The sequence below is a fragment of the Dicentrarchus labrax genome, unplaced genomic scaffold (genome assembly GCF_905237075.1).
Source record: "Dicentrarchus labrax unplaced genomic scaffold, dlabrax2021, whole genome shotgun sequence".
NCBI lineage: Eukaryota > Metazoa > Chordata > Actinopteri > Moronidae > Dicentrarchus > Dicentrarchus labrax.
In genome coordinates this window covers 13,412,324-13,439,876 of record NW_026136710.1, presented here as the reverse complement: position 1 = coordinate 13,439,876, position 27,553 = coordinate 13,412,324, and the positions used below count along the sequence as shown (strand labels likewise).

The following is a 27,553-nucleotide window of genomic DNA, read 5'->3' as shown; positions in this document are numbered from 1 at the left end:
TCTGATTGACACGTTGATCTAAACCGGTGTGTGGCCTCGTACAGATCCTGTAATTATCAGGCTTTCCTTTCGTTAAATCACTGCGTGGGTTTTTTTTTCTTTCTGTTTCATCTGCATCAGCTCCTCTGCTGTTTGCATAAATAAATAAAAAATATCTGTTGCTCTTTCATCATAATTGTTTTGTTTGTTTTGGATATACAGCCAAAAAACAACTGTGTCAAAATAAAAGATTAAACTATATGGATTAAAATACTAACATAACTCTTTTTTTTTTTTTAAATCGTATACGGTGTGTTTTTTGTTGTTTATTTGTTTGTTTTTAATGGTTCTGCCCTGCCCAGCAAATCTTAAATAAGCCTTTGTTAACCATACATGTATTATGTGTTTCGCCTTAAACAACGCATTAAATTTAAATATTTTGAATTATTGTAATATTAAAAATAAATAAATAAACATTTTTAAAGTCTTAAATCTACGGTGATAATGGGCAGTAAAATAGGGGGGCTAAGAAAACACATGATTACACCATTGAGATTAATTAAATCATATACTACATTATATTTAAATAAATGCATTATGATTATTGTCTCATGCATCTGCTGTCGATACTGTAGAGCCTGAATATACAGTATAAACCAACATATATATATATGGCGACGCTGTGTATAAAAACGTACATTTATATGCGGAATATGTAGGTTAATTATTGCGTTGCAGCCTTTACGTGAGCTGTATATTTCTGGTAGCAAATAAATGGCAATTATATAAATAACTATAATTTACGTTGGGTATTTTTCCCCCCTCCTGGCAGTCGGTATATAAATGCCTGAGATATCAAACATACACCACCAGAGTTTGAGTAAGTTTCTGTCATAACTGTTCCAAAGCGTGTCCACCCTTCTCACGCATATGAAACTCTTCCTTCACCCTCCCCCTTCTTTAACTATAAGGCAGGCCAGAGAGCCGCACAAACTTCCACTGCAGAGACACTCTGGTTCTCTGCTTGTTGCGCTCTCGTCGACTTTGCCGCCCTGCAGTTTCCCCCTGCACCTATGAAGCCTTGGAGTAAAAGCTGCCAACCCCTCAATTTGATTCACTTCCTGTAGTCAGACTCCTTCCCAAAAGTGAGGAGAGAGAGAGAGAGAGAGAGAGAGAGAGAGAGAGGGGGAAACAGGGGGAAAGGAAGAAATCTTTCTGTTCTAAATAAGGCTCTCTGTGGAGCAGCAAGCAGCTCCTCGCCTCTGCATTGCTTCATAAGTTTTCTAGTTTGTGTCAGTGGTGGTCAGATCTTCGCGCACAGCAACTTTTTTTTTTTTTTTTTTTTTTTTAAAGAGAGAAAGCATTTCGCGTTTAAAAAACAAAACTGTGCGCCAGTTTACGCCCGATGCATGGTGTACGGATGGTACAAGTTCTGACGCCCATCGCCGAACCTTCTCCTGAATCCACGCACCGAGTTTGGAGACACTGTACGCTGTGAGACTCCAGGGGTTCATGTACTGGAAAAATGAAGTTTTGTCCCCTCTATCAGAGGGAAACAAGATTCTGTCCGAAGGAATTCCCACGAAGCAGGTACTAACACTTTGGAAACCGAGCCGAGCTTCAGTTCTGTGCGTAAAAAAGGTTCAATTTGGAGAGGTGTACCCCCCCCCCCCCCCCCCTCTCATGCAGCCTGGGCCTTCAATATTTGTCTTACACTGACTTATACCTTGTTTTATATGATGACGTACAACTAATAATATGTGCAACGAGCAGCCTGAATGTGAAATAATTCAGATTTACCAAATTGTTGAGCGCTCGGTGGATCCATCTAGTATCTGTTGTCGCAGTTTATTTGCAGCCCGCAGCATCGCGTGTGTGTGTGTGTGTGTGTGTGTGTGTGTGTGTGAGTTTTTGTTTTTGTCTCTCTGTGATGTCATAAGAATCACCGCTTGTGTACTGAGATCAGCTGCACGCGCCAGCCGCTGTGAAGAGGCACGCGCCACTCTGTTATGAATAGCGTGATTTGCGGTCCGCGAGCCTCTCGAGCGCTGCCAATTCGTCTGAGAAGAATTGGATTTTAATTACAGCCATTAAAAATCAAATTTGCAATTCTTTGGGTGACCCGTTGCCTTTTTCTGATTGACAGTTGAAATTGACACTCCGGGTCCCTCTTATCCACAGCGTTTCAAGCTATTTGTAATTACAGGTAGTTTTTCCCCCCTCCACTCTCGTGTCCTGGATTGCGAAGAAAATACTATTATTCTGAGAGGCATGGGTTAAGGGGAAGGGAAAAATCAATCCAAATTGAAATAGCTTCATTAAAATGTGCCTTTTGTTGCGGGGGCCCCTTTTAACAGTTTTAACCGGGGTTTATTGTCAGGACTACTTTATATAGGAGTAGCCCTCAAGAGCTGTCTGCAAATGTCTCCCGAGGGTTTCTCAGCTGAGGATGAGACGGGGAAAGTGATGAAGACTTTACTGAACGTTGTCTTATAGGTGATCTCTACCGAGCATCAGAGTACACCGGGAGCCTCGCGCTGCAGTGTGGACTCTAAACACGCGCCAATGGTGAGAGCTTTATTGCCTATTTATGCTTTTAAAAAAAACAACATGTCTGGATCATTCAGTGCGCCTATTTGCGCGCCGCAGTTGACCGCTTTTGGTCCCGTGCGCCTCCAGTGCATGCGGGACATATAGACAGGATTTATGCACATAAATTTAAGATTTTTTAAATATATATATATATATATATATATATATATATATATATATATATATATTTGTTGAATATATGCGCGCGTCATGAAAACATGGCGACATCTGCAATAGTGGCACTGTGGGGATGAGGATTATTCTGTGTGTTACTGAGCTGTGCTGATGCCCTCTTGCAGTCTCACTCGGACGGAGAATCCCAGCGGTCCAACATGGAGCGGGACGACACTCGCTCGTCCCCCAGCACCCCGTCCACCCCCTCCGTGTGCTCGCCGATCTCCACCACCAGCTCGGTGCCGTCCACCGGGAAGAACATGTGCGCCAGCTGCGGTCAGGAGATCGTGGACAGATACTTGCTGAAGGTGAGAGGCCGACCGTAAAGCTTCGACTAAAACAGGCTGAAATTGCTTGTCTGGCACCCGGGACTAGAATTTATTTTCTTCTGGAGGCGTCTTGTTTATTTGTTTACTCCCTTTTTTACGCCGGCGTTTGCAACAAACAGCTTGTCTACAACAGCAGCAGAAACAAAGTGAAGCAGGGTGCCATTTTTCTCTTTCGGGGTTGGACTATCTGTTGGGTTTGTGGATTCAACTGAAGGCCTGGACTGAACTTTAGGCGTCCTCACTGTTGCATTTATACTCTGAAAATAATAATAATAAAAAAACACCAGGCAGAGATGAAACTACAAAACTAAAGAGGGACGAAATATGTCACCCACATGTGTCTTATGATATCGAATAAAGGTAGCCTAGAAACACGCCTGCAGATTATAATACATGTATAACTATTTTATAATTAGTTGTATAAAGATACATAAAGAAACAATCCGTTTCTAAATTTAACAGACGGTATCTGCACCGTAAAATGTTCGGCAACAAAAACAGACGGTGTTTGGGAGACCGCAGCCACAACAGGGCTGTTTTGGTGTTTTGACTCTTTTACAGCCTCACTGTCAACAGACAGCCATGTCTTGTCGCGTGCGCTCGCGTGCTTCCATCCCAGGCAGCCTTTAGTCGCGCGCAAATGGGTGTGTTTGTCAGGAAGTGTGAAGATCATTAGTCCATTATCTGATTGTGGTTTGGTCTCAGTCTGCAGAACACGTTCACTTAATTGCTAAAAAAAAAAAAAAAAAAAAAAAAAAAAAAACACGAAATATTATGAGCTTGTTTTATTTAATTATTTAATTAGAGGTAAAATAAATATTTAGGCTATGGTGTTTTTTTAAATTTCAAAATTAAACTAATAAGACTGAAAATATTTATTTTTTATTGTTATGTCGAAGTCCAGGCCTGTTAGAATATTATCTGAAGCTGTAGCTTCTCTGTAATAATCTTTAAAATATTTTTTTATACAACTGACCGGAAAAAAACACTGATTTTTTTGTTGTTGAGTAATTTGCAAACAATAAATAAAAAAATAGATAACATGATAATATATGTTCTTATAATACATTAAACTCTGTTGTGTGCAGCACTTTTTTAATCTTTATTCTATTTATTTTTATAGAAAATAATTAGCCCTCTTGTGTAAATCTGTAAATAAATTAATCTGAGCAGATCTAATATATAGACATAGATTATTCTTTGGTAGATAAAATTGTCATCAATCAAATCTATAAACATTAAGTTCATTGAGCAGGATAATGGTCATGAGCTTCATTTTAACAAAACCATATTCTAAAATCAACAGAGCAGTGTGAGGTTATTTTGTGATAATAATGAATTAATTCATGCATGTGAAATATTTTGAAAATGGACACCGAGATGAAAATACTATCCAAAACGGATGTAAATCATTTCAACAGCCACATATTACAGATTTGTCCCTATTTGTTTCTCTTTTTTTTACGCCTGATAATTGTGTGTGTTTTTCCTCGTGTTGTTAAATATAAATTGCTGTTGAACGAAAATGTTGCATATGTCCCAAATAGGATGCTTTAGGGTTCGATACTTCACAATATTCATTCATTTGAGCAGTAATATTAGTCTTTACCCTTTCGTATAAGCCAATCGCCAATTATTAAGTCCATTTAACAATATTAGACTTAAGTATAAAATAGTTTTGCTATATCAGAAAACTCATGAAAGCACGACCGATCTGTAAAGTCATAGGTCGGCAACCCAGACTCACTGAATGATATTAAAATGATACCATTGTATGTCAGTTATAATACTTCCTTCTCCCTTCTCTCCTTATTAAGCTTCATTGTTAGATATGGAAATTATATAGAATTATTTTTGTGTTGGCATTAGGCAATAATACCTTAAATTATTATTACATCGATTGAGACAACACACACACACACACACACACACACACACACACACACACACACACACACACACACACACACACACATTATCCATGTCCCTGCTTATCAGTGTGTGTGTGTGTGTGTGTGTGTGTGTGTGTGTGTGTGTGTGTGTGTGTGTGTGTGTGTGTGATGTTGTCTCTTCGCAGGTGAACAACCTGATCTGGCACGTGCGCTGTCTGGAGTGTTCCGTCTGCAGGACGTCGCTACGTCAGCACAGCAGCTGCTACATCAAAAACAAAGAGATCTTCTGTAAAATGGATTATTTCAGGTAGGGTAAGTTTATGACCATGTTTTCAAAATACCATGTCTACTCTGTTAGCATCTCCCCCTCTCTCTCTCCCTTTCTCCCTCTCTCTCTCTCACACACACACCACACACACACACACCCACACACACATATGCACACACACTTCCTTTGAGAGGGATGCGGGTTGCCTCATGTGTTCTTGAAAGACCTTTTCAAAAACTCTCAAAGTGTGTAACAAAATAAAAGTCTTTAACTGCAGTGCGCAGCTGAAAGATCTTCCGGTTTGTTATGGCTATCCAAAAAAACAACATTTCCAGTAGCTAGGGGGAAAAAAACAAATATCTGGACTACCAGAATGCATTTTGGGAAAGCGTGTGTTTTTATCTAACGAAACAAACCTTAAATGGGAGTATTGTAGTTTTTGGTCGTTATATACAGGCTATATGCTTTTTCGGGGTTGATGTTTTTTGACCACGTTTCACCACTCAGATCGTATCAGACTGTGAGTGGCGCTTTGGAATAACATTAGCCTATAGAAGTGATTAATATCCCGTGGACCATGTCGGACCAGATTGGACCTGTTTTTATTCGTCCACAATATTATAGGCCAGAATTCTCCCATGTTTTGTTATAAATAAACACACACACACACACACACACACACACACACACACACACACACACACACACACACACACACACACACACACACACACACACAGCAGTTATCAGTCTTTAACGTACAGTTAATGCACCACGTGACACCGACGCTCGCGGTGGTTGTTTTGTAGTCGGGAGAGGGGCACGTGAAACGAGCGGAAATCGCCGGAAATGTCCGTTTGAGTGTGTAGCTGTCTGAGTTTAGTCGGTCCCTATAGGCAGACAAAGTGCTACTCACAAAACTCACAACTCACATAAGAAAGAGAAAAATACCTAAACTCTATTATCTATCTTATTTCTAGTTCACATCAATGAACTACTATTATCTATTAGAGTGAAAAGGGATAAAAACAGGTATTATTATTATTATTATTATTATTATCATCATCAATTAAATTTTGAAAAAATGTCCTGAAATAAAGCTATAGGCCTATTCTAATAATAAAAAACATCACATCATTGTTATTAATATAATTTAAGAATACAATTAGCCTAATTGTCTTCAAGTGCAATAAATAATAATAATGTTGTGAGATATTTACAATCGGTCAGTGTATTTTTCTATCCATCAACGCACTCTATCTATCTATCTATCTATCTATCTATCTATCTATCTATCTATCTATCTATCTATCTATCTATCTATCTATCTATCTTTTAGTTGACAATTTTCTTATTTTCACGCAGCATTGAAAGACACTAGGCTAAACCAATAAAGATAGTGATGCAGGGATGAATTGTAATTCAGTGTTGAATTTAGTCTATTTACATTCATTCAGCACCCTGTCTTTCATGTATCAGAGGAGGAATAACTGATGTTTTCACTCATAGATTTTTTTCACTTTTTCGACTGTGTGTGTGTGTGTGTGTGTGTGTGTGTGTGTGTGTGGTATCTGAGGTTAAATGGGGTTCACACATTGACAGCATATATGAGGGTTCACACCAGCAACAACATAATAGTAAAATTCTATGCTGTAGCCTGAAGCTGGTGAGCTTTATGTTGAATGGACACACATGCATGTCTGTGCACGTCAGTCTGTGCGTGTGTGCATGTGCGAGTGCTTGGACCTGTGAGTGATCTTTGGTGTTTGTCTGATCGAAACCTGACACCAAGCCACCGCTCTGAGGTTTATAATCACCAGCAATTAGTTGTCCTCCACCCCAGACCCTCAGGCCTCCAGACCATCAATTAGACCGCCCCAAGTGCCTGGTCAGCATGTTTCTGATCTGAATGTGTCTCCTATATCCAAACTAAAAACACACACACACACTGAGACAGATATGTGCACACTTACACAGAGACACACACCTAAATATGAAAACATGAATATGAAACACTTAAATGCATAAATTAGCAAGAATGCACTGTACACATTGCCTCCTTTTACAACTCAAATGAACGTACACACACTGACACACACTTGCACGCCGACACAGCCACACACATAAACATACACTGAGATCTCTGTTTATTTATGCATGTCCAGCAGCTGCCAATCATTTTGTTCATTTTTTCACAAAATGGAGATTTTTGTGTTTGCTCTGCCACATCATAATAATATTTTATCTGACCCGTCTCCATTTAAATGCTCCTTCACCATTCACCCCTCTCGCTCTCAAACATGCAGAGTGGTTTCAAAATATGTCAGGGCATTAGAAAATGGTAATGAGCCGTACAGCTGTAGTTGTCACTGGGTCACATATTATTATATGCTCATCAGAGAAATCCTACACTGTGATTATATGAAATACAAAAAGCGTGGCTGAATATAGAAGCAATAAATGTGTTCACACTAATTACTGACCCACGAGGATAAGGATTACAAGTTTCACCATAAATTTCTAAAGGACTACTGTATATTAAAGACGCACTACATGCACAGTAGACTAATGCTGTCCACTTACATTTGGAAAAATGTATAAGACAGGGTCTTGTTGCCTATAATAGCTCAAATTATGAGTCCATTAAATAAAGAACTGAACAGCTTCACATTCAAAACCCAACTGAGTTAAGACCAGAGACCACCTTTGACATCGGTTTTACAATATGAAAATGTTTATACCATAGAAAGGTGTAATTTTAAAAACAGAACAACATGTATTGTATTGCAGGGACTACAGAATTAGACCAAACTGCAGTGACTGCATTCTGGGTAATTCGAGGTAGCCGGTGAGCCACAGCTAGCCATAGCTAAAGCTAATTTCTGCCCACTTTCCAACCTGTTTCCCGTACTTGAAAAATCTATTGAATGCTCCCACATCTTAATAACTGGATTTGTTATACCACATAAATAATGCAGTACCTAAATGGAGAAAAAACACTAGATATCGTAAATTAGTTCTGTTAAATCTAACTAGCCTAGCTTAGCAGAGAAACAGTGATTGTAATCTTTAGTTAAACTGCATTTAGCCTAAATCACATATTAAAATTTGTAGTTTAATTTATTCATTTGTTCAAATGGACAAGAAAGCTAAGAGCATATTTTGTTTGTAGACACCAAGGGTGTAGCCTAAATTAATGTTTGACACTTGATATTCTTTTATTCCCAACTTCCAGGACTGCGTAGTTACTGCTCTCTGCGTTTGTAAGGCAGTATAGCCATGAACTTAATTGCTTTTCTTAAATATTTTTTGATGACTGATGCAATTTACAGTTGGCTTTCATAGACGTTTCATATGTCAAAACAACCACCGTCACAAGATATAAAACTAGTAATTTATGAGTTTCAAAGGTTCATAGACAGAGCCTGAACATATGACAAAAAACACAGCATTCACTCTCGATAGGGATGACAGGAAAAGTGATAATAAATTTGATTTGATAGTCTGCAAGGTCAAACTGTTGAACTACAGCTCTGTCTGGAACGCAATACTCCTCATTTGCATAATAATATTTGTAGGTTTAGATTAGATTTCCTTGGTAGTCACACTGGAAAGCAAGAATTTTTATTTAGAAAAACTTGGAATAACAGTGAAGCTTTTCTGCAGGGCTGGGGCCTGTACGATGGTTACTTCTGTAAATATAAACTATAATCTGGGTTTAGGCCAGATTTAAACTAGGCTAAACACCACTGCGAGTCCAGATCCTCTGGGCTGGTTTCAAACCTCTGGAGATATTTCCTCATCTGTGTCAGCCTCTCATCTGGCTTTGGACTGACAGTTGCTTTAATGGGGCGTAATAGCAGGAAATCAGACTGGGTTTCCCTCCTTATACGTGTGTGTGTATGTGTGTATGGGGGGAGGAAGGTGGTGTGTGTATGTCAGCATAGGGGGGTGCAGGACAGAGTCCACGCTGTGCCCCTCAAACCCATGTCAGGCCCCAGGGGCTTGCTCACACACACACACACACACACACACACACACACACACACACACACACACACACACACACATACACACACGCAAACCATTGCTTTATCAGCCTCCTCCCCTGAACCCCCTCGCCTCCCCGCAACCCTCCCTTGCCTCGCTCCGTAGAAACATCATCCTCGTCCGTGAGCTGCAGGCCACACAGGAAGTTGCATTGCTGCACTAATCAGGGGCACCCTGGGATACTGACAGTGTAACCAGAGTCCGTGTTTGTAGGGAACTTTGTGGGTGAGGTGTGTGTGCATGTGTACGTGTCTCTTTATGCGTGTGTGAGTGTGTGTGTGTGTGTGTGTGTGTGTGAGAGAGAGAGAGAGTATTGTAACAATAATTATTCATCAACCCACCTCTGGTTAGCTGATTAGGTCTCCATAGCAACAAAGACAAGTACAGAGTGATTTGAGTTTTTATTAAGAACTGAATGAATTAAAATTATAATAAGACATCTGTCACACAATGCTACACATTTAAATAAAGACTGCTCAGTCAAAGCATTGAAATAGATGATTCATTTTGTAAAGCAGATTGGTTATTAGAGAGAAAACTGCCTGTGTTCACAGTTACTGCAGCCTCAAAGAACAGAGAATACAAATGTTAAGGTTTCTTCTGTGCAGGGTTAACATGTTAAAGCTTGATAATGTATCAAATCTGTTAAAAGAAGTTGTCTGTAAAGTATTTGATTCCATCTAACACGAAGCTCGCGTCTTAAAAACCGCACAGTCAAGCAAGAAATCTCTTAGGACAAATCTAATAGAGATTAGAGTATTCTCATAGCACATCAGAAATAATCCAAAAAATGTGTACCTCCTCAAGCCCCTCTTTCAGCAGCAGGTGAATTACTGGAAAAAAACCCGTAAAGATTAGACCAAAGAAGGGGAGCAAATAGGAGAGGTCTGGGGGAAAAGGGAGTTTTGCGGTGTAGGATTTTCCCTCTTGTGAGTGATATAGGGGGGCCGTGAGGATTGACGGTGCTCCAAAATAAACACCAGTACAAAACGAGATACAAAAAAAAAAAAAAAAAATAGATGGGGGTAGGAAGAGGGAGGGGTGAGGGTGGAGGTTGGGGGGTTAAAACGAGGGATGATTTGCAGCTTTTCTGGGTTCTGTCTCGGAGCATGAAACTGACAAGCTGTCATGCTGGATTAGCCGCAATGTTCCACAATGTTTTCCTCTTTACTGTAGAAACGGCCTGGAATTCTCCATAACAATCTGAAATGATACGAACACACAGTACAGTAAGCCCTGGAGTCGATTTGTCTCCGGAATGGCTTTATTGGGTTATAAGAGGTTTTTTGGTTAAGTTGCACGTATCTGTGACAACTTAAGCCCTCTGTAAGTGCTATACCAGCTAATTTTATTTCAAGGTCACCACAAAGACTTTTTTCCTCCTTGTTTCTCTGCTCTTAATTTGTAAATCTGAATTTGTTTGTTATGAGGAATACCAGGCCTGGCAAAACGTAGATGCTCTGTGTTTTATTTGGGCATTGTTTTGTTAATGAAATCTAGTTTACTTGACAGCACGCTGGGAGGGCACACAGACAGATGCGGAATGAGACAGATAAGAAGCAGATCCCCAAACAGTAGGCATTTATGGTTGACCTATAAATATTCTTTACCATGCAGCATACAGGAAAATAAAACTCCTGGCCAACAAGCTTCATATACAGCGAGTTTGCGAGATGTCAGGACTATAGTATGCTTTCATCCCAGATAGAGTGGACTCGAGTGCACTGGTGCGCTGCCAAACCCACTCACTTGGCAACCCTCGTTGCTCTCTGTCCCCCTGCTCCCTCTCTCTCTGCCATCGACGCTCTTTACTTTGCTATTTCCCTCAGCCACTTACTTCCTCTCTCCATGTCAATTCTTTTCATCCTGCCCTCACCAGGTCTTCAACCAGTGACTGCTCTTTGAATTTGGCTCATGTTTGTGATGCTGTGCTGCTTCTGTGAGTTTTTCCTGAAATAAGGCAGAGTAAAGGAAGAAGTAGCTACACGTGTTGGTAAAACATGTGTCATCTGTGTCACTGCCAGCTTTACAGAACAATCCCATCAATATGGAAATGTTTCTAATTTGAGCTAAAACCAGGCAATAAGCTTTGCCGTTATTCTTCTTGCCCCCAGTTTTACCCTTGAGGCAGCACTTTCTCACGGACTACTTACAAATCCTGCCTCCTTCACCAGAATTGGCAGCTGCTGACCCCCAACAATGGCTCTTAACCTACCCATAACCTTCTCAAACCTAAAGCATTTTATACCCATTAAACCCATAATGCTCTTTTGATTCTGGTGTAAAACAGAACATTTGTATAATATTTTGGCTGCATTAAAGTGGACTTTTTCTGGATACTCCACAGTGCCAGCTGCTCAGTTAAAGGATAAGGCTAGTGATATTCTATATTTTTCGTATTTTCAACAAATCCCATTTAAAAAGACCAAAACTAACCAAATACTGTCTGTGTAGCCAAAGCCAGATATAGCTTATTCCTTTAGGACCTCTATCATTTAAAACTTCTGCCCTGCTTCTGTAAAAACTGGCTATAACACCAAATGTCTTTTAATACGCCGCTGAAAATAGTCCCTCATCATATTTAGTATTCACTCGTTTGTGTTCTAGGAAACTACTCAAACCTCTAAGAAAAATGAAATTGAATATTTTTAATCCATTTTAAAATATATCTTATGAGATTAAATGGGATTGTAGTGTAGGGAAGTTAAAAAAAACAAGACTAACACATTATTGGTTTTGGTCTTTTTGTGGGCTTAGTTGACAGCAAGGGAATTATAATAACACCAGCCTTATGCTTTAAGAATGAAAAAGAAAAACTCTTGGCAGTCTTTGTCTCTGCCCTTATGCTCTTTCACCCTTCTATTTGTCTCATTCTGCCCTCGGTCACATTTATACACGTTCACATATTTCAGATATTAATATCTTGTCTGGAGCTCATGATGAATCATCTTAAAGCATTTGCTGACTCTTGCCTCTCTCCTTCTGTAAATTTCTGTCCATTGATCTTTCATCGTCTCCCCTCTGTGCCCCTCGACCGCCCTGCCCCCCAACACCACCAACCCCTTCAGAACAGTAAGTCAGGTGGTTTAGGTTTATATGCTGCCTGACCTCACCGTTGCTATCAGTTACACCGTGGCGATCTCGAATGATGTCATCCAAGTTTTTCTTCATCTTCCACTGTGTGTAAAACCACCCCGGTTTGCATGTGTGTTGGTGTGTTTCCTGGTGTGTGTGTGTGTGTGTGTGTGTGTGTGTGTCTGTCTGTGTTTGTGTGCGAGTGTGTGTACATGTCAGGGCCTTCAGGCATCAGCCAGGAAATTGCAGGTGTTGGTTTGTTTGCATTCAAGGCTCAGCTTGCAGCCGCAGTCAGGAGTCTTTTTTGAAGGCCATATCCTCCTCCAAGGTTTCTTCCTTAAACCATTTGAGTTCTGCCAAAACTTTAAGTTTAAAAACACTTATTTTCAACTTCAGCTCTCTCAACATATTCTCAAAGAAAAGGATGTCTGTGCATGTTTAATTCTATGTGTGTACTATCTGGAAAATGGCCTTGAGATAAGATTTAAATTGCAATTTTCTCGACCGCAATGCTGCTTATACCCCACCTACGTCTCACTAATTCCTTGTTCTGTTTCTCTCTCTCCTACTTCTTCTCTACTGCCTCTGTTCTCCTTTTTCTCTCCCTCACAGTAGGTTTGGTACTAAGTGTGCCCGCTGTGGGCGGCAGATATACGCCAGCGACTGGGTGCGCCGTGCAAGGGGAAATGCATACCACTTGGCATGTTTTGCGTGCTACTCGTGTAAGAGGCAGTTGTCCACGGGAGAGGAGTTTGGCTTGGTGGAGGATAAGGTCCTGTGTAGGATCCACTACGACACCATGGTGGAGAATCTCAAACGAGCGGCAGAGAGTGGTAAGTAGCAAATTCTGGCAAATTCACTGTTGTTTGCCCAGATGTTTGCTCAACAGTCTTTCCACAAGAGAGGTTATCTGGTTTTGTGAATTTTAATGTAATTTATATTGTTTTGTGAGCCAAAAATTATTGCATAATTTACCATTGCACAAAATTACTATTTCTTATCATTTAATTTTTATATTATTGATGATTTAGTATGTCTGGCCGGTTTTGATGGATTCCTAAACAATGAGTGGATTAGTTGATCATGTTACAGGAGCTCAAGCCTCCCTCCAAAATGAGGAAAAAAAGAAATAAAGTCACTTTTGATACCGTGTCCATGTCCTAAATACATCTCCTGGGACTGTCTTTGACATTTTAAATGGTTAACACATTTGTCTGTCATCTCACATGTCTGCTGTTTTTCAGGCAATGGTATCACGTTAGAAGGAGCAGTTCCAACAGAACAAGACAGTCAACCTAAACCGGCCAAAAGGGCACGAACATCCTTCACTGCAGAACAACTACAGGTCAGACACACACATCACACCAATCTCAGCTTACAACTAATATGGTTCTTATACAGTTTTCAGCTTATTTTGTGAATGTGTAACCCTGTCACCATATTTGAAGCCCAAATCCAGTATTTCATGGTCTGTGCAATAAACTGATTTAAGCAACATCTGATTTGATGCTTTGTCTCATTATGCAGATCATGCAGGCTCAGTTTGCCCAGGACAACAATCCAGATGCCCAGACGCTACAGAAACTAGCCGACATGACAGGCCTCAGCAGGAGAGTTATACAGGTCAGTACAAAGACATCAACACTTTGGTAATTAATCTATTTATGTTATAGTAGTTGTAGCTGTATATGATATGCACACCTATATTACTAAATATATTTGCACAGTTTTGTCTGTCATTTGTGATTTTTAAAAACGTACTTTCTGAAATAAATCCACATATTCTATTCAAGAATATAGCTACATGATGTCTGGTTACATTGCGTCTTCATAGGTGTGGTTTCAAAACTGCAGAGCAAGACACAAAAAGCACACGCCCCAGCACAGTGGGGCTCCCCAAGGTCATCCCCAGTCCAGGATACCCTCGTCCCTGCCCGATGAGCTGCATTACTCCCCCTTTGGCAGTCCTGAGCGGGCGCGCATGGTGGCCCTTCATGGGTACATCGACAGTGAGTTGAAGTTGATTTTTGTGGAGCCAATAGGCTTTTTTATTAGGTTTCTGATGCAGATTTGTTTTCTTTATTTCACTATTTTAATTTTTTTGCATTCTACTGTGTGTTCTCCAGGTCATCCCTTCTCTGTGCTGACCTCTCAGAGTCTCCCTCACCAGACCATGTCGCTGCCCCAGCTCCCCCTCAGCCGCTAGTGCTCCACCACTATGACCCTTATGACCCCTAAACCTCTGGATCCTAACCCTTCATCTCCCATCACTGACGTCTGTGACCACAGGTCACGCAGGAGTCAGCTTGGAGAAAAGACACATCTTACAGGAGCCCTGCCCACTCGGAAACAGAAAAAGAAATGGAAAGGAAGAGGAAAAACTAAGACACATCCGTCCCTGTGTTTTTTTTCTTTCTGAGGACAGGAATATCCCACCTGCAGCCACTCTGTCAAAAATGAGCGTGAAGCATTTATCATTAGCAGGAACTCACTGACTGTATTTTACACCGCCGAAAAGGACCCATTTTACTTCACATGTACAGCATCCTCCACTCGACTCATCCGCCCTCTGACTTGAAGGTGGAGGGAGTTTTAAAGGGATGAAACTGAACGAGGAAGCAGGACTGACGCCTCTTGAATGATGTCAGAATACTGAAGATAAAGAATGAGGGGGAAATTTAAGGGGGAAACTGTCATTGTGGCCCAAGGGCCAGGCACACACAATAGGCCACATTAGAGGTAAGACACCTCTCTCTTTTCTCTCTAAGCAACCATGAAGGAAAACTACATGTAAATGAAAAAATGTTGACTCGAAAAATTTTCTTTAGGAATGACAATGTGACTTTATGACATCTAAAAAAAAAAAAACTGAAACTTCCCAGTTACATTTGGTCACTGAAATGAGGTGTAGAATTAGATTTTTTGTTAAAGAATAAAAATATTGTGTGCCTTATCTTTTCCAATATTATCAGAACCTATAGTTGTTGACAGCAGTGAATCAGCTAATTTAAATTCCAGCCCATAATTCATCATTAAAGAAAGATTTGGATGTTTTTTTTAACTTAATTGTGTTGAACAAAATTACGAGGATTTTAAATCTTCCGTTAGTAGAAAATCACAAAATATGTCCACGGGCAGCCTGTGACTGTTAATCATGAAGGAACCATAAAGCACAATGTCTGGGGGGGGGTGTATTATTAAATTACAGCAGTAACAGAAGCGGGAGCTCATAGATATTAAGCCGCCACAATCCTGTTACATTTCTTTAAAATGGCAGAGAAACGGAGGAAGTCTGGGATGAGCATACTCGTCAAACTTCACATTCCTACAAAATCTGACAAGTTACATATTTTCACATTTCCAAACAAGTGTATTGTTTTTATTTATAATTTCTAAGGTTGCTTGTTCAGCCTCTGAGTGTGTGTCATTCACACAAAGAGGGAAATGGAGTGTTGGTGTATTGGTACAATATGGACAATATGAATCAGACTGGGGTTGTACATGTGTGTGTTTTTCAGTGTGTGTGCGTGCGTATGTGTGTGTGTGTGTGTGTGTGTGTGTGTGTGTACTGACAGGGGTAGAGAGTGTGCATCTGTATTTTAGTGCCATGGCCATTGTGTGAAGAACAGGATCCAACAAGACCTCAATGTCCCTGTATTTATTGAGTTGGTAAATCCCTGTAAAGCACTTTTTTCCCTCTGAAATTGTTTTTTTGTTAAAAAACATGAAATGAAACAAAAAAGTTTATTTGATAGACTGTGCATCATAAATGTTTTGTGTACTAAAATGCAATAAAATAGAATGTGATATTTTTGTGGTTTTGGATCATTTTTTAGGATAAATGAATGAAGCAATAATTCACTTTTGTTTTCCCAAACAACATGTGCGGCACAAAAAGTAAATTGGGCACAATTGGACCAACGTACAAATAAAATAAATACATATGAAGTAATTATATTTTCTATGTGTTTTTTGTGGTTTGGTACATGTTTAGTTTTTTGGTTGCCGGTTTGTGTATTTTGCTCATATTTATGTGGCTAGTTGTGTACATCCTAGTGTGTGTGTGTGTGTGTGTGTGTTTGTGTGTGTGCATTTTCTGTGAATGTGTATTTGCTAGGAAGCAGGAAGGGTGCATCCTGGGGAAAGCCTTTGTGCACAGGACTGCTGCCTATAAAATTCCCTTTACTTCACTTATTCACTTTATTTATTGATTTAAATTTTTTATCTTTTAACTTTAGAGGTTGTTTATTTGATTAAAGGGCAACACATGCTCTGCTAAAGACAGTTCATGGGGACTATACGTTGAGTAGTTTGGTCTTTAATGAAAACAAGACGGTCACACAGCAGAACTGTGCCCTGTTAATGTTACCTGCACATTAGCAACAGATATAATTTAGAATATTTCATCTTGGAGATCATGCATGGGTCATACTTCTCATACAACTGGTCCTTAAATATGACTATTTAACTTTTTGATGATGACCTACTGCGGCATTAAACTTAAATATATATGATCTTGTTTAATGGCATAAATGGACAGAGGATTTTGAATGTGCAAGAGATATAGGCCCAAACATCTCACTATTTGGGATAAGTATCAAGTAAACTTCTGTGTGAGACATCAGCAGAGCATTCACATTGAACAAACAGGAATCCATGAAAAGCATTTATGTGTTTCAGATCACTTTCTTTTGCCAAAACACTTTTTTTTATTTGCTATGATCAAAAAACAAAAACACCCTTAGACTTTTGCTATTCAGTCATAGAGTAAATGCTTCTGATTGGTAGACATGCCAATGACATCAGATTCAATTCTAACAAACATAGTATGTTGGCACAACCGACTACTTAACTCAAAACAGCAGCATACAGTACGTTTAAATTATCAATGTTTATTTAATCAAACCAAATGAAAGACAGGATACATATTGTGCTGCCTGTACATTTTCATACTCTCTCCTTTTTAAAACCTCACTAAAACACACACACACACACACACACACACACACACACACAGGCTATATGGAAATTAAGATGAAGTGGTTACAACTCAATGTACAACAAAGGGAAATAAATAACATCAAAGGAAACAATATAGCGTTTTCATTTTCATTCTTTTTATGTCAAAGACTTATACAAGATGAAAAAATAATAATAATCAACATTTCCAACAGTTTTAATATAATAAATAGTATCAGTTGATACTGCTGGACTCTTCGGGTCTGGTTGCAACAGACTTGGGATTAACGCCAGCAACCTCATCCCAAGCTTTCCGACAAGTCCGCACAATCCACTCATGTTCAGAGTCATCTGTTGGAAAGATTTCATTTGAAATCATTGATATTTTTTGTTAATATTATTGGAAACAAAGTCTGGAGTAAAAGTAAATTGTTTTTCAAAACATTTGACCTGTGATTAAATTAGAAGAAGAAGAAGAAAAAAAAAAGTCCAACTCGCAGATTAAAGGGTGCACAGAAAGGAGCTGTATTCATTTTCTGTTGAACTCACTTAAAGCGTTCAAATCAAATCTCTAATAACCAGTAGCCTGCATAATTAAACCACAGGTCATTTTGTGTGTGAGGCTGTGACAGTGAAGTGCCATTCAAGTCTCGGGCAAATTTGTCAAATCAAGATAAGCCTGACAATTAGGAGAAAATAACTTCTCAGAGCCACTTCAGACACCAATAAATAATACCCCCCACCCACCAAAAAAACATGGACGCCAATTTTTTTTAAACCGAAACGACTGCCAGAGGAGCTGATAATAAACCAGTTTTTCCATTGTTAAAACTGAAATGAGTAGCTAATTGCAGGGGAAGTGAGCTTTCCCTGGAGCGCCCGCAGCTGCACGCACTTGAGCAGCTCGCGGGCCTCACCCGCAGGTTCCACGGCGCGCGGGGCTCCATTGTACAAGAGGAGCAGGTCTGCAGCTCGCGGGACTGATTGTGCGTAATTGCCAGCGATGGGCGTCAACACTAACAGCCACTTCAAGTATAAAACACCCTCCTCCTCCTCCTCCTCTCTTTTCTCTCTGTATGTCGCTTCTTTCTACCTGTTCCGATCGGGAGGTCAATTGAACGTATCGGACACGCGGACAGCTGCCACGCAAACACTTCCAGCCCGGTCTTTGTGACGCATCTGTTAGCGGAGAAGGTAATTATTGAAGCCTATACGTCGCTGCGTCGTTACGTTAAGACTGACCTCAAATTAGCCACAAACCACAACCTGCCTTAATGATCATTAGATTGGGACGTTTTCATATTTGCTGTAATTCCGCCCTCTTGACATTGTATAGCAGCGTTTATCTCAGGGTTTAAGTCATATGTAATTGGTACAGGTGGCTGATATATATTTAGGCAATTTCCTGCAATCTGAGGACAGCGGGACATTTTTTGTGATTTGCCAGTTTTTGTAAGTCAATACATTTAACTTAAAGACCCTCCCTAATGAATCTTTTCATCATTTCTGTGAATTTGGATATTGCAGTTAGACTAATAAAAACAAATAAAATCATGTTAGCCTGTGTATGGTTCTCTAAATAATGTAATGCTGTCAATTTTATAGGCCTGTATCGTTGCTTTAATCTTCAGCAAAGAGCAGCAAACTTGTTTATGAAACAGTAGTTGTTGTTTTTTTAGTTGACATCATCTCAACTGTATCAACCTGCATGGGCGACCTTTCTGCAATGTACACAGGAGAGAGAGTGTATAGAAGCGATAATGGCACCTTGTTAAAGTCTGTTTATCTTAATCCTTAAAATACACTCAGAAGGAAAAGTGTTTCCTTCCAGCCTAATGGCTGTGACTTAACACACACACAGATAAACAAACACACACACACAATGACAGACACACTGGCTTAATTAGCAAAAGCAAAAATCAGCTTCCTTGCACCATAGCAATTTGCATAAGAGACGGTTGCATTCTGCTGGATTCGCTGGTGAAATAGAAAGATAGCGTGGCGTTCGCACAAACAGGAGAGCTGTGACTCTCTGTGATGTCATCAAGGGACAAATCCTGAACCTGGTCCACTGACAGCGACGAGGAGCTGGACTTCGTTGACTTCAGGGTCGTATGTGCTAATATGAGCACATTTTGTGGTTTCCAAGTGGGAGCACCACAGTGAAATCAAACTTACCTAAATGTGAAAGCTCAAATAAACATTCAAATATACATGCATAAGTCATCTGTCTCCAATTCACTGCAAACGGAGCAGCCCCTTGGTTTTGTGTTTTGGTGACATCACAGAAAACTGGAGCAGTTTTTTTAGTTTTTTTTTTTTCTGGCTTTTGAAGGAGAGATATTGATCTTTAAAATTAATAATCAATCTGTCACAGCTCACAGGATTAACATGTGAATCCTGTTTTATGGTGAATTCTTGTCCTCAAAGATGCATGAAAATTGAGAGTTTCAGGAAAGGCAGCGTGAGGATATGTTCCACTCCCCAGGGCCCCGGCTGATTTTATCTGTCTGTGAAACACCTTGGATGGACGGGGACAAAGGGAGGGGCCGCAGTTTGGTCACCAGAGGTGTTTTCCTTGGCAGTGGAATGTTTTTGGTGTGGAACTCTTTCTGTGCGGAGTTTAAAAAGGGAAGCGGTTATTCCAGAAACAGGAAGGTGCTACAAACAATATGGCAACACATGGCCTCTGCTGGAGCTGCTGCCGCGTCCTGCACCGCCGCCACCGAGTGTTGCTGTCTGTTGCCAGGAGAGAATATACACAACTGACTGTGTGTTTGTTTGTAATAACCAAACATGCTCAATCAGTCAGTGGTGGAGATTTGATTGAGCAGATGTGGCCTATGTATCTTTCCCCTCATTCTTTTATTTTAATTACAGATTTATAGAGTAATGCAAACATTTTTACATTGTTACTTGGGTACAATCTTCATCACCAATGACAAATTAAGTCCAATTATGTGTCTCTGGGAGTTTGTGGTAAAGCGGATAAAAATAGCCCTTCACAGTTGTTTGTTGATTATTTGATTTGTGTTTCAGATTTAACAGTAATCATTTCATTGTGTTGCAGTCTGTTGGCTTTATTTAAGCTGGGCTGGTTAACTATACGAGACAGTGAGGTGACAGTAAGTGGAAGCACATGTTTGTTGTAATGATCTCATGTCACAATAAAAACAAAATAAATCAAAATTCAAGTCTCAATTATTGTACATTAGTTGTTTAACAAGCAGTGTTTTGTGTTTTTAAATGTACGGAGGTGAAATGCAATTTGGTTCATTATTTGTGTTTGTCACGCACGAACAAATGTATGAAACTTCTCACCTGTAAGCCATCTAAATATTTCATCTTAAATCAATTTTGTTCAGACATGAAAAACACACCTGAGGTCTTTCAGCCTTGAGGTTTTGCCATAAAATACAGTTTAGTGAGTCACATGACAAATAACCAACATCCAAATGACCACAAACTACTATGCTACTTAACAAGCTGTGTGTAATGCACTGGCATGTTGTTGCATCTTGTTCTTGTTCAGATTTACTCACCTAGTGCGAGGTGAGTGGACACAGATGATAAACTGCAGTGCAACACATAATGACTGATTACTGTGGTAGAAAAGTAGTTGGATGCTCAAGAAGAACAGCCAGAAACAAAGTCTGTGATCCCTGAATGTTCATGTTTAAACACACACACACACACACACACACACACACACACACACACACACACACACACACACACACACACACACACACACACACAAAATCCTTTCTTTCCATCTTCTGTGTATTGCAGGAGAAGACCTTGTATCCATGACCTGTCTGCTTCCTTGGCTGACTACTCAAAGGCTGTAAACTCTATTGAGCAGCTACTTAAAATTCTAATTGTATTCATGAAATAAAGAATAATTCTGTGAGTGGATGGTTTTTCTTTCCTTAAATCAGAAAAGAGATGTGACTGATGATGGACAATCATCTGCTTCTGCTAAACAAGAAGACAGGAAGCAACGACCATGTCAGTCCAATGTCAGTCCAGTCGCTGGGTTCATGTGTCAGTGAAGGAAGGCACTTGTCATCTTTCGGTTGAAAAGACCGCTCCCTTTTCTCGATGACTCCACTAATCCATGTAAATGCATCCTGATCCTTGCCCAAAACCAGTGAGTAAAGAGTACATTTGTGATGTGTTTTTGAAGGACTTGTTGAGTGGATCAATTAGAATCTGAGTCAGTTATGAAGAGGGTTGTTTGCGTGACATCTATTTGGTAAATGCTGTTATCCAAACTGACTACTGTGTCGAGGAGCAGTTTGGGGCTTGGTGTCTTGACCTCGGATACTTCGACATGTGGAACAAACCACCGACCCTAAGGCCGACCTGTTTGACCACCTGAGCTACATCCACCCCTTTGCGAAATTACAAATTATGAGTCTTAAATTTTTAATAAATTCTATGAGTTAATGTAACAACATGATCATTCTAGTATGGATCACTGTTGAGAGTTAATGTTTTAGCTTACTTTTGGACCCTTTGGATACATCTATGATGGGAGCTTCCTACTTAAAAATCCCAAGTGACACACTTACTCTCACCACCCTCTGTTTCCTCTATCATCATATATTTCAACATGGTGCACCAGTATTCTCCACACATCCCTCCATACATGGAGGCGTATCGGCAGTTCCTTGATGACAAGAAATCGGTTCAACTCCAAAAATAATCTTTAACCTCTTGGGGAATATTAGCAACAGATCCTATTGTTTTGCTACTTGGCACTGTGCCAAGAAGGACTGTTTGTCCAAGTTAGCAACAGTAACTAAGGAGGGCAGGACTTTTGCAATAGGTCAGTTTTGGCCAGTAAGTAAAGTTTAGTCTGATATTTCCTAGCAACGGTGTTGGGGGTAAAAGCGGTAAATCATCTTCATTTTAAACCACTTCCATACGGATCGTTTTTGCAACTTTTCTAGATATGAGGCTTTGTCTTCGTCGGCTCAGTCCCTCTTTGTCCTACATCCACCAGTTGTAACAGCTACATGGGGAGCTCCTTCCTCTTTCCTTGCTGCAGCCAACAGAGGGTGGGCCTTCCCTGTGTCCCATCATCCTCACAGTCCTCATCCTGGGCGGAAGCCATGAGGCAATAAATTCTGTCTTCACACCCACTCTGACAAATGTGCCTTCACCTCCCAGGGTTGGAAAATAAATCCATGCAGGATACAGGGGCATTCTTCTCAAGAATTGTATACCAAGACGAGAAGGGGGAGCACAAATACTGGAGGCGTAAGTAGTGTATGTGATATGTAGCACAAGCCACACACCCCTCTGAACTTGCACATAAACACTTGCATAAAAAGACACACATCAATTGAATAGTTCCTGTCTGACTCCATATTTACTTAAATCAAAACAGAGTCAGACTATTGTTGGAAAGTGCTCAGTTCCTCTTCTTTTTCATCTCCCAAAAAATCTTTCCTTCTCATCCTCTCTTGTTCTCTCCCTCCCTCTATCTATCTCTCTCTCTCTGCGCCACTCCACTGATCAATACCAGAGCTGTAATGATGATGAACAACCTGCATCAAGGAAGGAATCTCAAAACATATTTTTGTCCTCTTACACATGCTGATGACATCTGGTGAGGCTGTGGATCTTCTCCTCTGTTTCCCTCTGTCTCTACACATATGTAAATGAGATGTGTGTGCTTGTGGAACTAATCTGTATTATGTTGCAAGTAGCTCATCAGAATACAAATAATCTACCCAATAAATTTATACCACAGCTCGTGTCACAGTCTAACTTCAGCCAGGAATCATATCTTGACACTTGTCTGCATTTGTAAGGTTAAAAAGAGTCAAATTCACTTACAAAATAAAACGGTAAGAGCAAAGTTACAAAGTTACTAGCAAAGAGTCCAGAGAGCTTTGTCCAAATTGCCAATGCATGAACCTGTAACTAAAGCTGTGTTCAGGGACTGTACAGCACATGTCCAATAAAACATGCTGTGCAACTTTGGGGCAATAAAACTGGACTAAACTTTAGTGAGCCAAAAGCCGTGCATTCAGAGACTGCATTCATAACCCGCTGCCTAATTCACAACATTGACTAGTGATGTAAAATCATGGGAGACATGACGAGCAGAGGATGTCAGAATTTGGGAATTCCTATCTGGACACCTGACAGACTGCATTCACTTCAAATCAGGAGTTCCAAAACTGGGCACTTGTTCAGTGGAAAAATGTGTCTTGAATTTTCCACTTTTGACAAATAAGAAAAGAAAAAAAGAACGTTTGAAATGACTGCAATAGCATATGCTGTAGAAGCATGCTTATCAGATGACTTGTAGCAATAATCTTCCATCAGAGAATCCAGGGATAATCCATTTAACATCACTCCATAGGTTCATTGTTATCAAATCCTTCCCATATGGCTGCACTGTATGCTTTCAGAGATGCAGTTATTCAAAAATGGGCAAAGACAAAGGGGTCCTGCCTGAGACAAATTCAGTACAAGAGCTTTAGTGTGTTTCAAAGTATTTTCAGTATGGCTTTTTCTGCGGCCTGTTTTCAGAAAAGTTGTTGAAAAGTAGACATAATTTTACACAGAGCTACTATATTGTATAACAAGACAGTAGCAATGATTCCCTCAGTACTAATTTGGCTGATTGTATGCCTTTTAACTTTTGAATTATATTGAGGTGTAGGAATGAGTTGGCATTTCTTTCCTTGACTAATTCAATTATATCAAACAACAACTGGAAACATTGGTTAAATCAATAGCAACATGATTACTGGAATTTTGATCAATTATGCAAACAAGCAATGCTGCTTTATTAAGTTACTATATAAATACATTTAACATACAGCAATCTATCACTGACAAGGAGCTTCAATGGATGTAAAACTTTGTATAATTTGTGTTTGCACTTGACTTTAATCTTTATTATTTTTCTTGGCACCACAGGCACAAAGACGCCTGGATATTATTTAACACTCAGATGGAGCCAGTTTGGCATCAAATTAGTGGAAAAAATGTGAACAAAGTACACTTGAATAAGAGACAAGGAGGTAAGATTTTGATCACAATAGAGATGTTGTGAACATGTCAGTGGTCACGTCATAGCAAGCACACAGTTTACAAAACATGTCCAAGTTGCAAGCTATCCATTATTTAGTAGCAAAGGATTATTATTATAAATCAAAGTCAGGGGCCACATTACCTATGGGCCAGTCATTTGTTGTGTCACAGGGCTACAACAGTGAAAATAACAGGATATTATATGTCTCACCTGCATTCCTGAGGAATCTGCCAGTGTGAGAAGTGATGACTCTGGTTTTGGGGTCATAGAAACCATCTCCACAATCGTAACATCCATCAGGAATGACGCGTGGCGGATGCAGATCAGTTAGCTGAGATTCTCCTGTATGAACAGTTGTTCTATATTGAACGGCAATCTTACTGTGGTTTACAACTACTAACAGAAGCTCTGTGAGACAGGCTTTCAGTACAATACAAGAGAAGTATTCTGTCACATAGATAAGTGCTTTTATGATAAGAAGCTTTTTTTTTCAAGTTAATGGCAGTGTTGCTCCTCTGACTCACAAATTGTTCCCAATCTCTCTTATTATCAGTGTTTTCTTTCTCAAAATGTGAGTGTGTTTGTTTGGTAGTAGGATAAAGGAGAAAGCGAATACATAAGCAAATACATGAATTCTAACCTGCAGGTCTGAGTCCATTGCACCTCTCACTGTAGAAGCGCCTGTCATAACCATCACAGTAGTCCCAGTCCTTCTCCTGGTACTGCAGACCATCAGCAAAGGTAAATGACCCCTGGTGAGGAATGTCAATGATTAAATATTCTTAGTATATTGGCATAGGTTAAACTTCACCCAAATTTCCCAAAAGCAAAACAAGACATAATTTCCCACTAACCTCTAGTGGTGTCTCAAAACAGTGATAACTCAACAGCAGGAATAATGTTACTCAAGGTAATTCACAGTCTCACTGTTGACAGTTTTCCTTGGGTCTATTTCTTTGACAAAAAGTAGTTCCAGTGAAAACAGTTGAAAGTGGGGTCTGGCAGTCATCCTGCAGTATGTACCCCAGACATGGTTTCTGGAAAAGAAGTTGCTGTTGAGGTTTTCAAATGTCACTTTTCAGTACTTTAAGCACCACAAAAGAATTTAAATTGTCTTCCATTGTCTTTGTGTTAAGGCAGAAATCTTAGAGATGGCTATCTCAAAACCTCAGCAGATAAAACCAGAACAGTCCACATAGATATACTGTATACCAGTATCAGAGTGGAAAAGTGGAAAAATATGTCTTTTGGTATTTTGGGTGAACTGACACACAGTGTGTGTGCATATTTTTCTGAGGAATAATACCATTGTTACTGGGAATGAAAAATAAATAAAAATTGTTCAGTAATTTTGCAAAATTTGGATGCATACCAACATTTTCACTTCAGTATCAACAATATGGTCTGCAATCAGGAAAATTGCATTAATTCTGATTTTATTTTGGTAATTTTGGAGGAGTGCATATTTGGTGATGGATCAAATACAAAAAAAAATGAAGAGAGGAGAAGAGCAGTCCCATTAATCAAAAATTTGATTGATAGGTTGCAACCAGTGTGCTAGACATATGCTAGATATAGCATTGTCTTCTCTGTAGACCTTTTTTCACAGAAGATATTTAGACTGGTCATTGCAGTAGAAGAACAGTTTTAACTAATAACATTAACAATGCTTCAGCTCTTAGGTCTTACAACACTTATGCAGCCTTGATTAATGTTACCAATTACATCTGTGTTTGTCCTGCTATGCTATTCTGCTATTAACCTGCACCAGATATAATTTGAGGTTACTGTTCATTTAATGTTTGTTGTTGTTTCACAGGCGCAGCTGAGTTTAAAATAAAGCAGTTGCAGTGACATTTACCCTTCAACCACAAGATTTCTAATAAAACATTTATTATATTAATTAGAGTTTTAGAGTTTCTCCTACGTTAACATACAGTGGATTTCAACCCTTTAGGACGGCCCTTTAAAATGCAAATGCTTGTTTAATTTGGTAAAATAAAATAGGAAAGAATCTCTACGTTTGGGAACCCTCAATCACCATGCTAAGAATCATTGTTTGAAGGAAGAGGTATCAGAAGTACCAGATATAATTCCCAGAGTTTGATTTTCCAAGTTTATGGGATGGTTCAGGTCTGTTTTGAATGGAAGTGGCTTTGCTTGGGATGGCATGGATGCAGGTGCAGGGTAGTCTGGGCCAAGGTTAGTCATGGTTTAGAGTTGCTATCATTTCAAATGAACCGCAGTTGAAATGATGATAATAATTGGAGTGACCGCTGTTGTGGCAAAAGCCCATGAAAGATTGCATCAGAGCAGGAGAGAGACCGTAGCTTCATGCAGGGAAAAGGGAGAGAAACCTAATAACTACGACAACAACGGTGAGTGATTGCTAAAAGAGACCAGATGTAATATCAACTATAACCAATGTGAAACACACAGTCATGCATGTAGATGCATATATCCTGACATGCATGCAGACACACACACACACACACACACACACACACACACACACACACACACACACACAAATGACTCCTCACCTGTTTAGCTATGCCGTTTTCCCAGGTGGCCTCATATTTACTTCCATTTGAAAAGTGTAGCACTCCTTTGCCATGAAACATACCATCTTTCATCTCTCCCACATACTTGGTCTCTGTGGGGAATGTGTACTCTCCTTTTCCATGCATCCTGAGGGAGAGAAAATAATGGCCACACAAAGTTTCGTCAACTTGAATCAACGGTCTGGTTGTGTGTGTCCTGCTGTTTTTAGGTTTATGAAACAGACATTCATTTACCTGCCATTTTTGGTGTCTCCTTTGTAACTGCTTCCGATGAGCTCCATCACTAAATTGACCTGCTAGCACTAAGTCTTCTAAAAATGAACAAGAAAAACATACAAACCACGGATTTAACATCGACTGGGCAACACGGCACAACGGTGTACTGTCACCATGGCAACGCGGCAACGGCGAGCCAAAGCGGGAGGCTACAGATTAAACTGCTCCGCATGAAGAGCAATGGATCCTTCCGTACACTTTTCTCCTTTTAACAATTTCGCAAGTTAAACTCGACAAAACAAAATACAAAGTTCATCCGTGCAACAAAAAAAAAACAAAAAAACAAAACAAAAAAAAAACTCTTTTACATCTCCTTGAGTGCGCATGCGTCGCGC

At 39.8% G+C, this 27,553-nt stretch overlaps 2 protein-coding genes across 4 annotated transcripts; one reads left to right on the top strand and one right to left on the bottom strand.

The window, feature by feature from the left end:
• Window positions 1-996: 996 nt before the first annotated feature.
• On the top strand, window positions 997-15,543 carry lhx6a (LIM homeobox 6a). 3 transcript variants are annotated; one of them, XR_007886289.1, is made up of 9 exons: window positions 997-1,569; window positions 2,476-2,547; window positions 2,871-3,053; window positions 5,152-5,273; window positions 12,972-13,192; window positions 13,604-13,704; window positions 13,887-13,982; window positions 14,214-14,368; window positions 14,486-15,543. XR_007886289.1 is itself a non-coding variant. In XM_051413168.1 (9 exons), exons 1-9 carry the CDS (start codon window positions 1,492-1,494, stop codon window positions 14,563-14,565), a joined length of 1,128 nt encoding a protein of 375 aa, XP_051269128.1. In that variant the 5' UTR covers window positions 1,001-1,491; the 3' UTR covers window positions 14,566-15,543. The 3 variants fall into 3 exon arrangements, 2 of the variants coding, with proteins under 2 accessions (XP_051269128.1, XP_051269129.1); XM_051413168.1 differs by having other exon boundaries at window positions 1,001-1,569; window positions 14,194-14,368; XM_051413169.1 differs by lacking the exon at window positions 2,476-2,547 and having other exon boundaries at window positions 1,001-1,569; window positions 14,194-14,368.
• Window positions 15,544-17,012: 1,469 nt separating this feature from the next.
• morn5 (MORN repeat containing 5) lies at window positions 17,013-27,505 on the bottom strand. Its single transcript, XM_051412936.1, has 5 exons — window positions 27,177-27,505; window positions 26,922-27,069; window positions 25,019-25,130; window positions 24,589-24,720; window positions 17,013-17,669 (listed from the first exon to the last, which is right to left on the bottom strand). Exons 1-5 carry the CDS (start codon window positions 27,221-27,223, stop codon window positions 17,554-17,556), a joined length of 555 nt encoding a protein of 184 aa, XP_051268896.1. The 5' UTR covers window positions 27,224-27,505; the 3' UTR covers window positions 17,013-17,553.
• Between the last annotated feature and the right edge of the window lie 48 nt (window positions 27,506-27,553).

Excerpts from the sequence above, each read along its gene's own strand:
- morn5 (XM_051412936.1), bottom strand. The coding sequence starts at position 27,223 with ATGGAGCTCATCGGAAGCAGTTACAAAGGAGACACCAAAAATGGCAG. Across the intron at positions 27,070-27,176 it reads GGAGACACCAAAAATGGCAG|GATGCATGGAAAAGGAGAGT; the intron begins GTAAATGAATGT and ends TCTCTCCCTCAG. Across the intron at positions 24,721-25,018 it reads CAATGGACTCAGACCTGCAG|GAGAATCTCAGCTAACTGAT; the intron begins GTTAGAATTCAT and ends CTGTTCATACAG.
- lhx6a (XM_051413168.1), top strand. The coding sequence starts at position 1,492 with ATGTACTGGAAAAATGAAGTTTTGTCCCCTCTATCAGAGGGAAACAAG. Across the intron at positions 13,983-14,193 it reads TCAGCAGGAGAGTTATACAG|GTGTGGTTTCAAAACTGCAG; the intron begins GTCAGTACAAAG and ends GCGTCTTCATAG. Across the intron at positions 14,369-14,485 it reads CCTTCATGGGTACATCGACA|GTCATCCCTTCTCTGTGCTG; the intron begins GTGAGTTGAAGT and ends TGTGTTCTCCAG.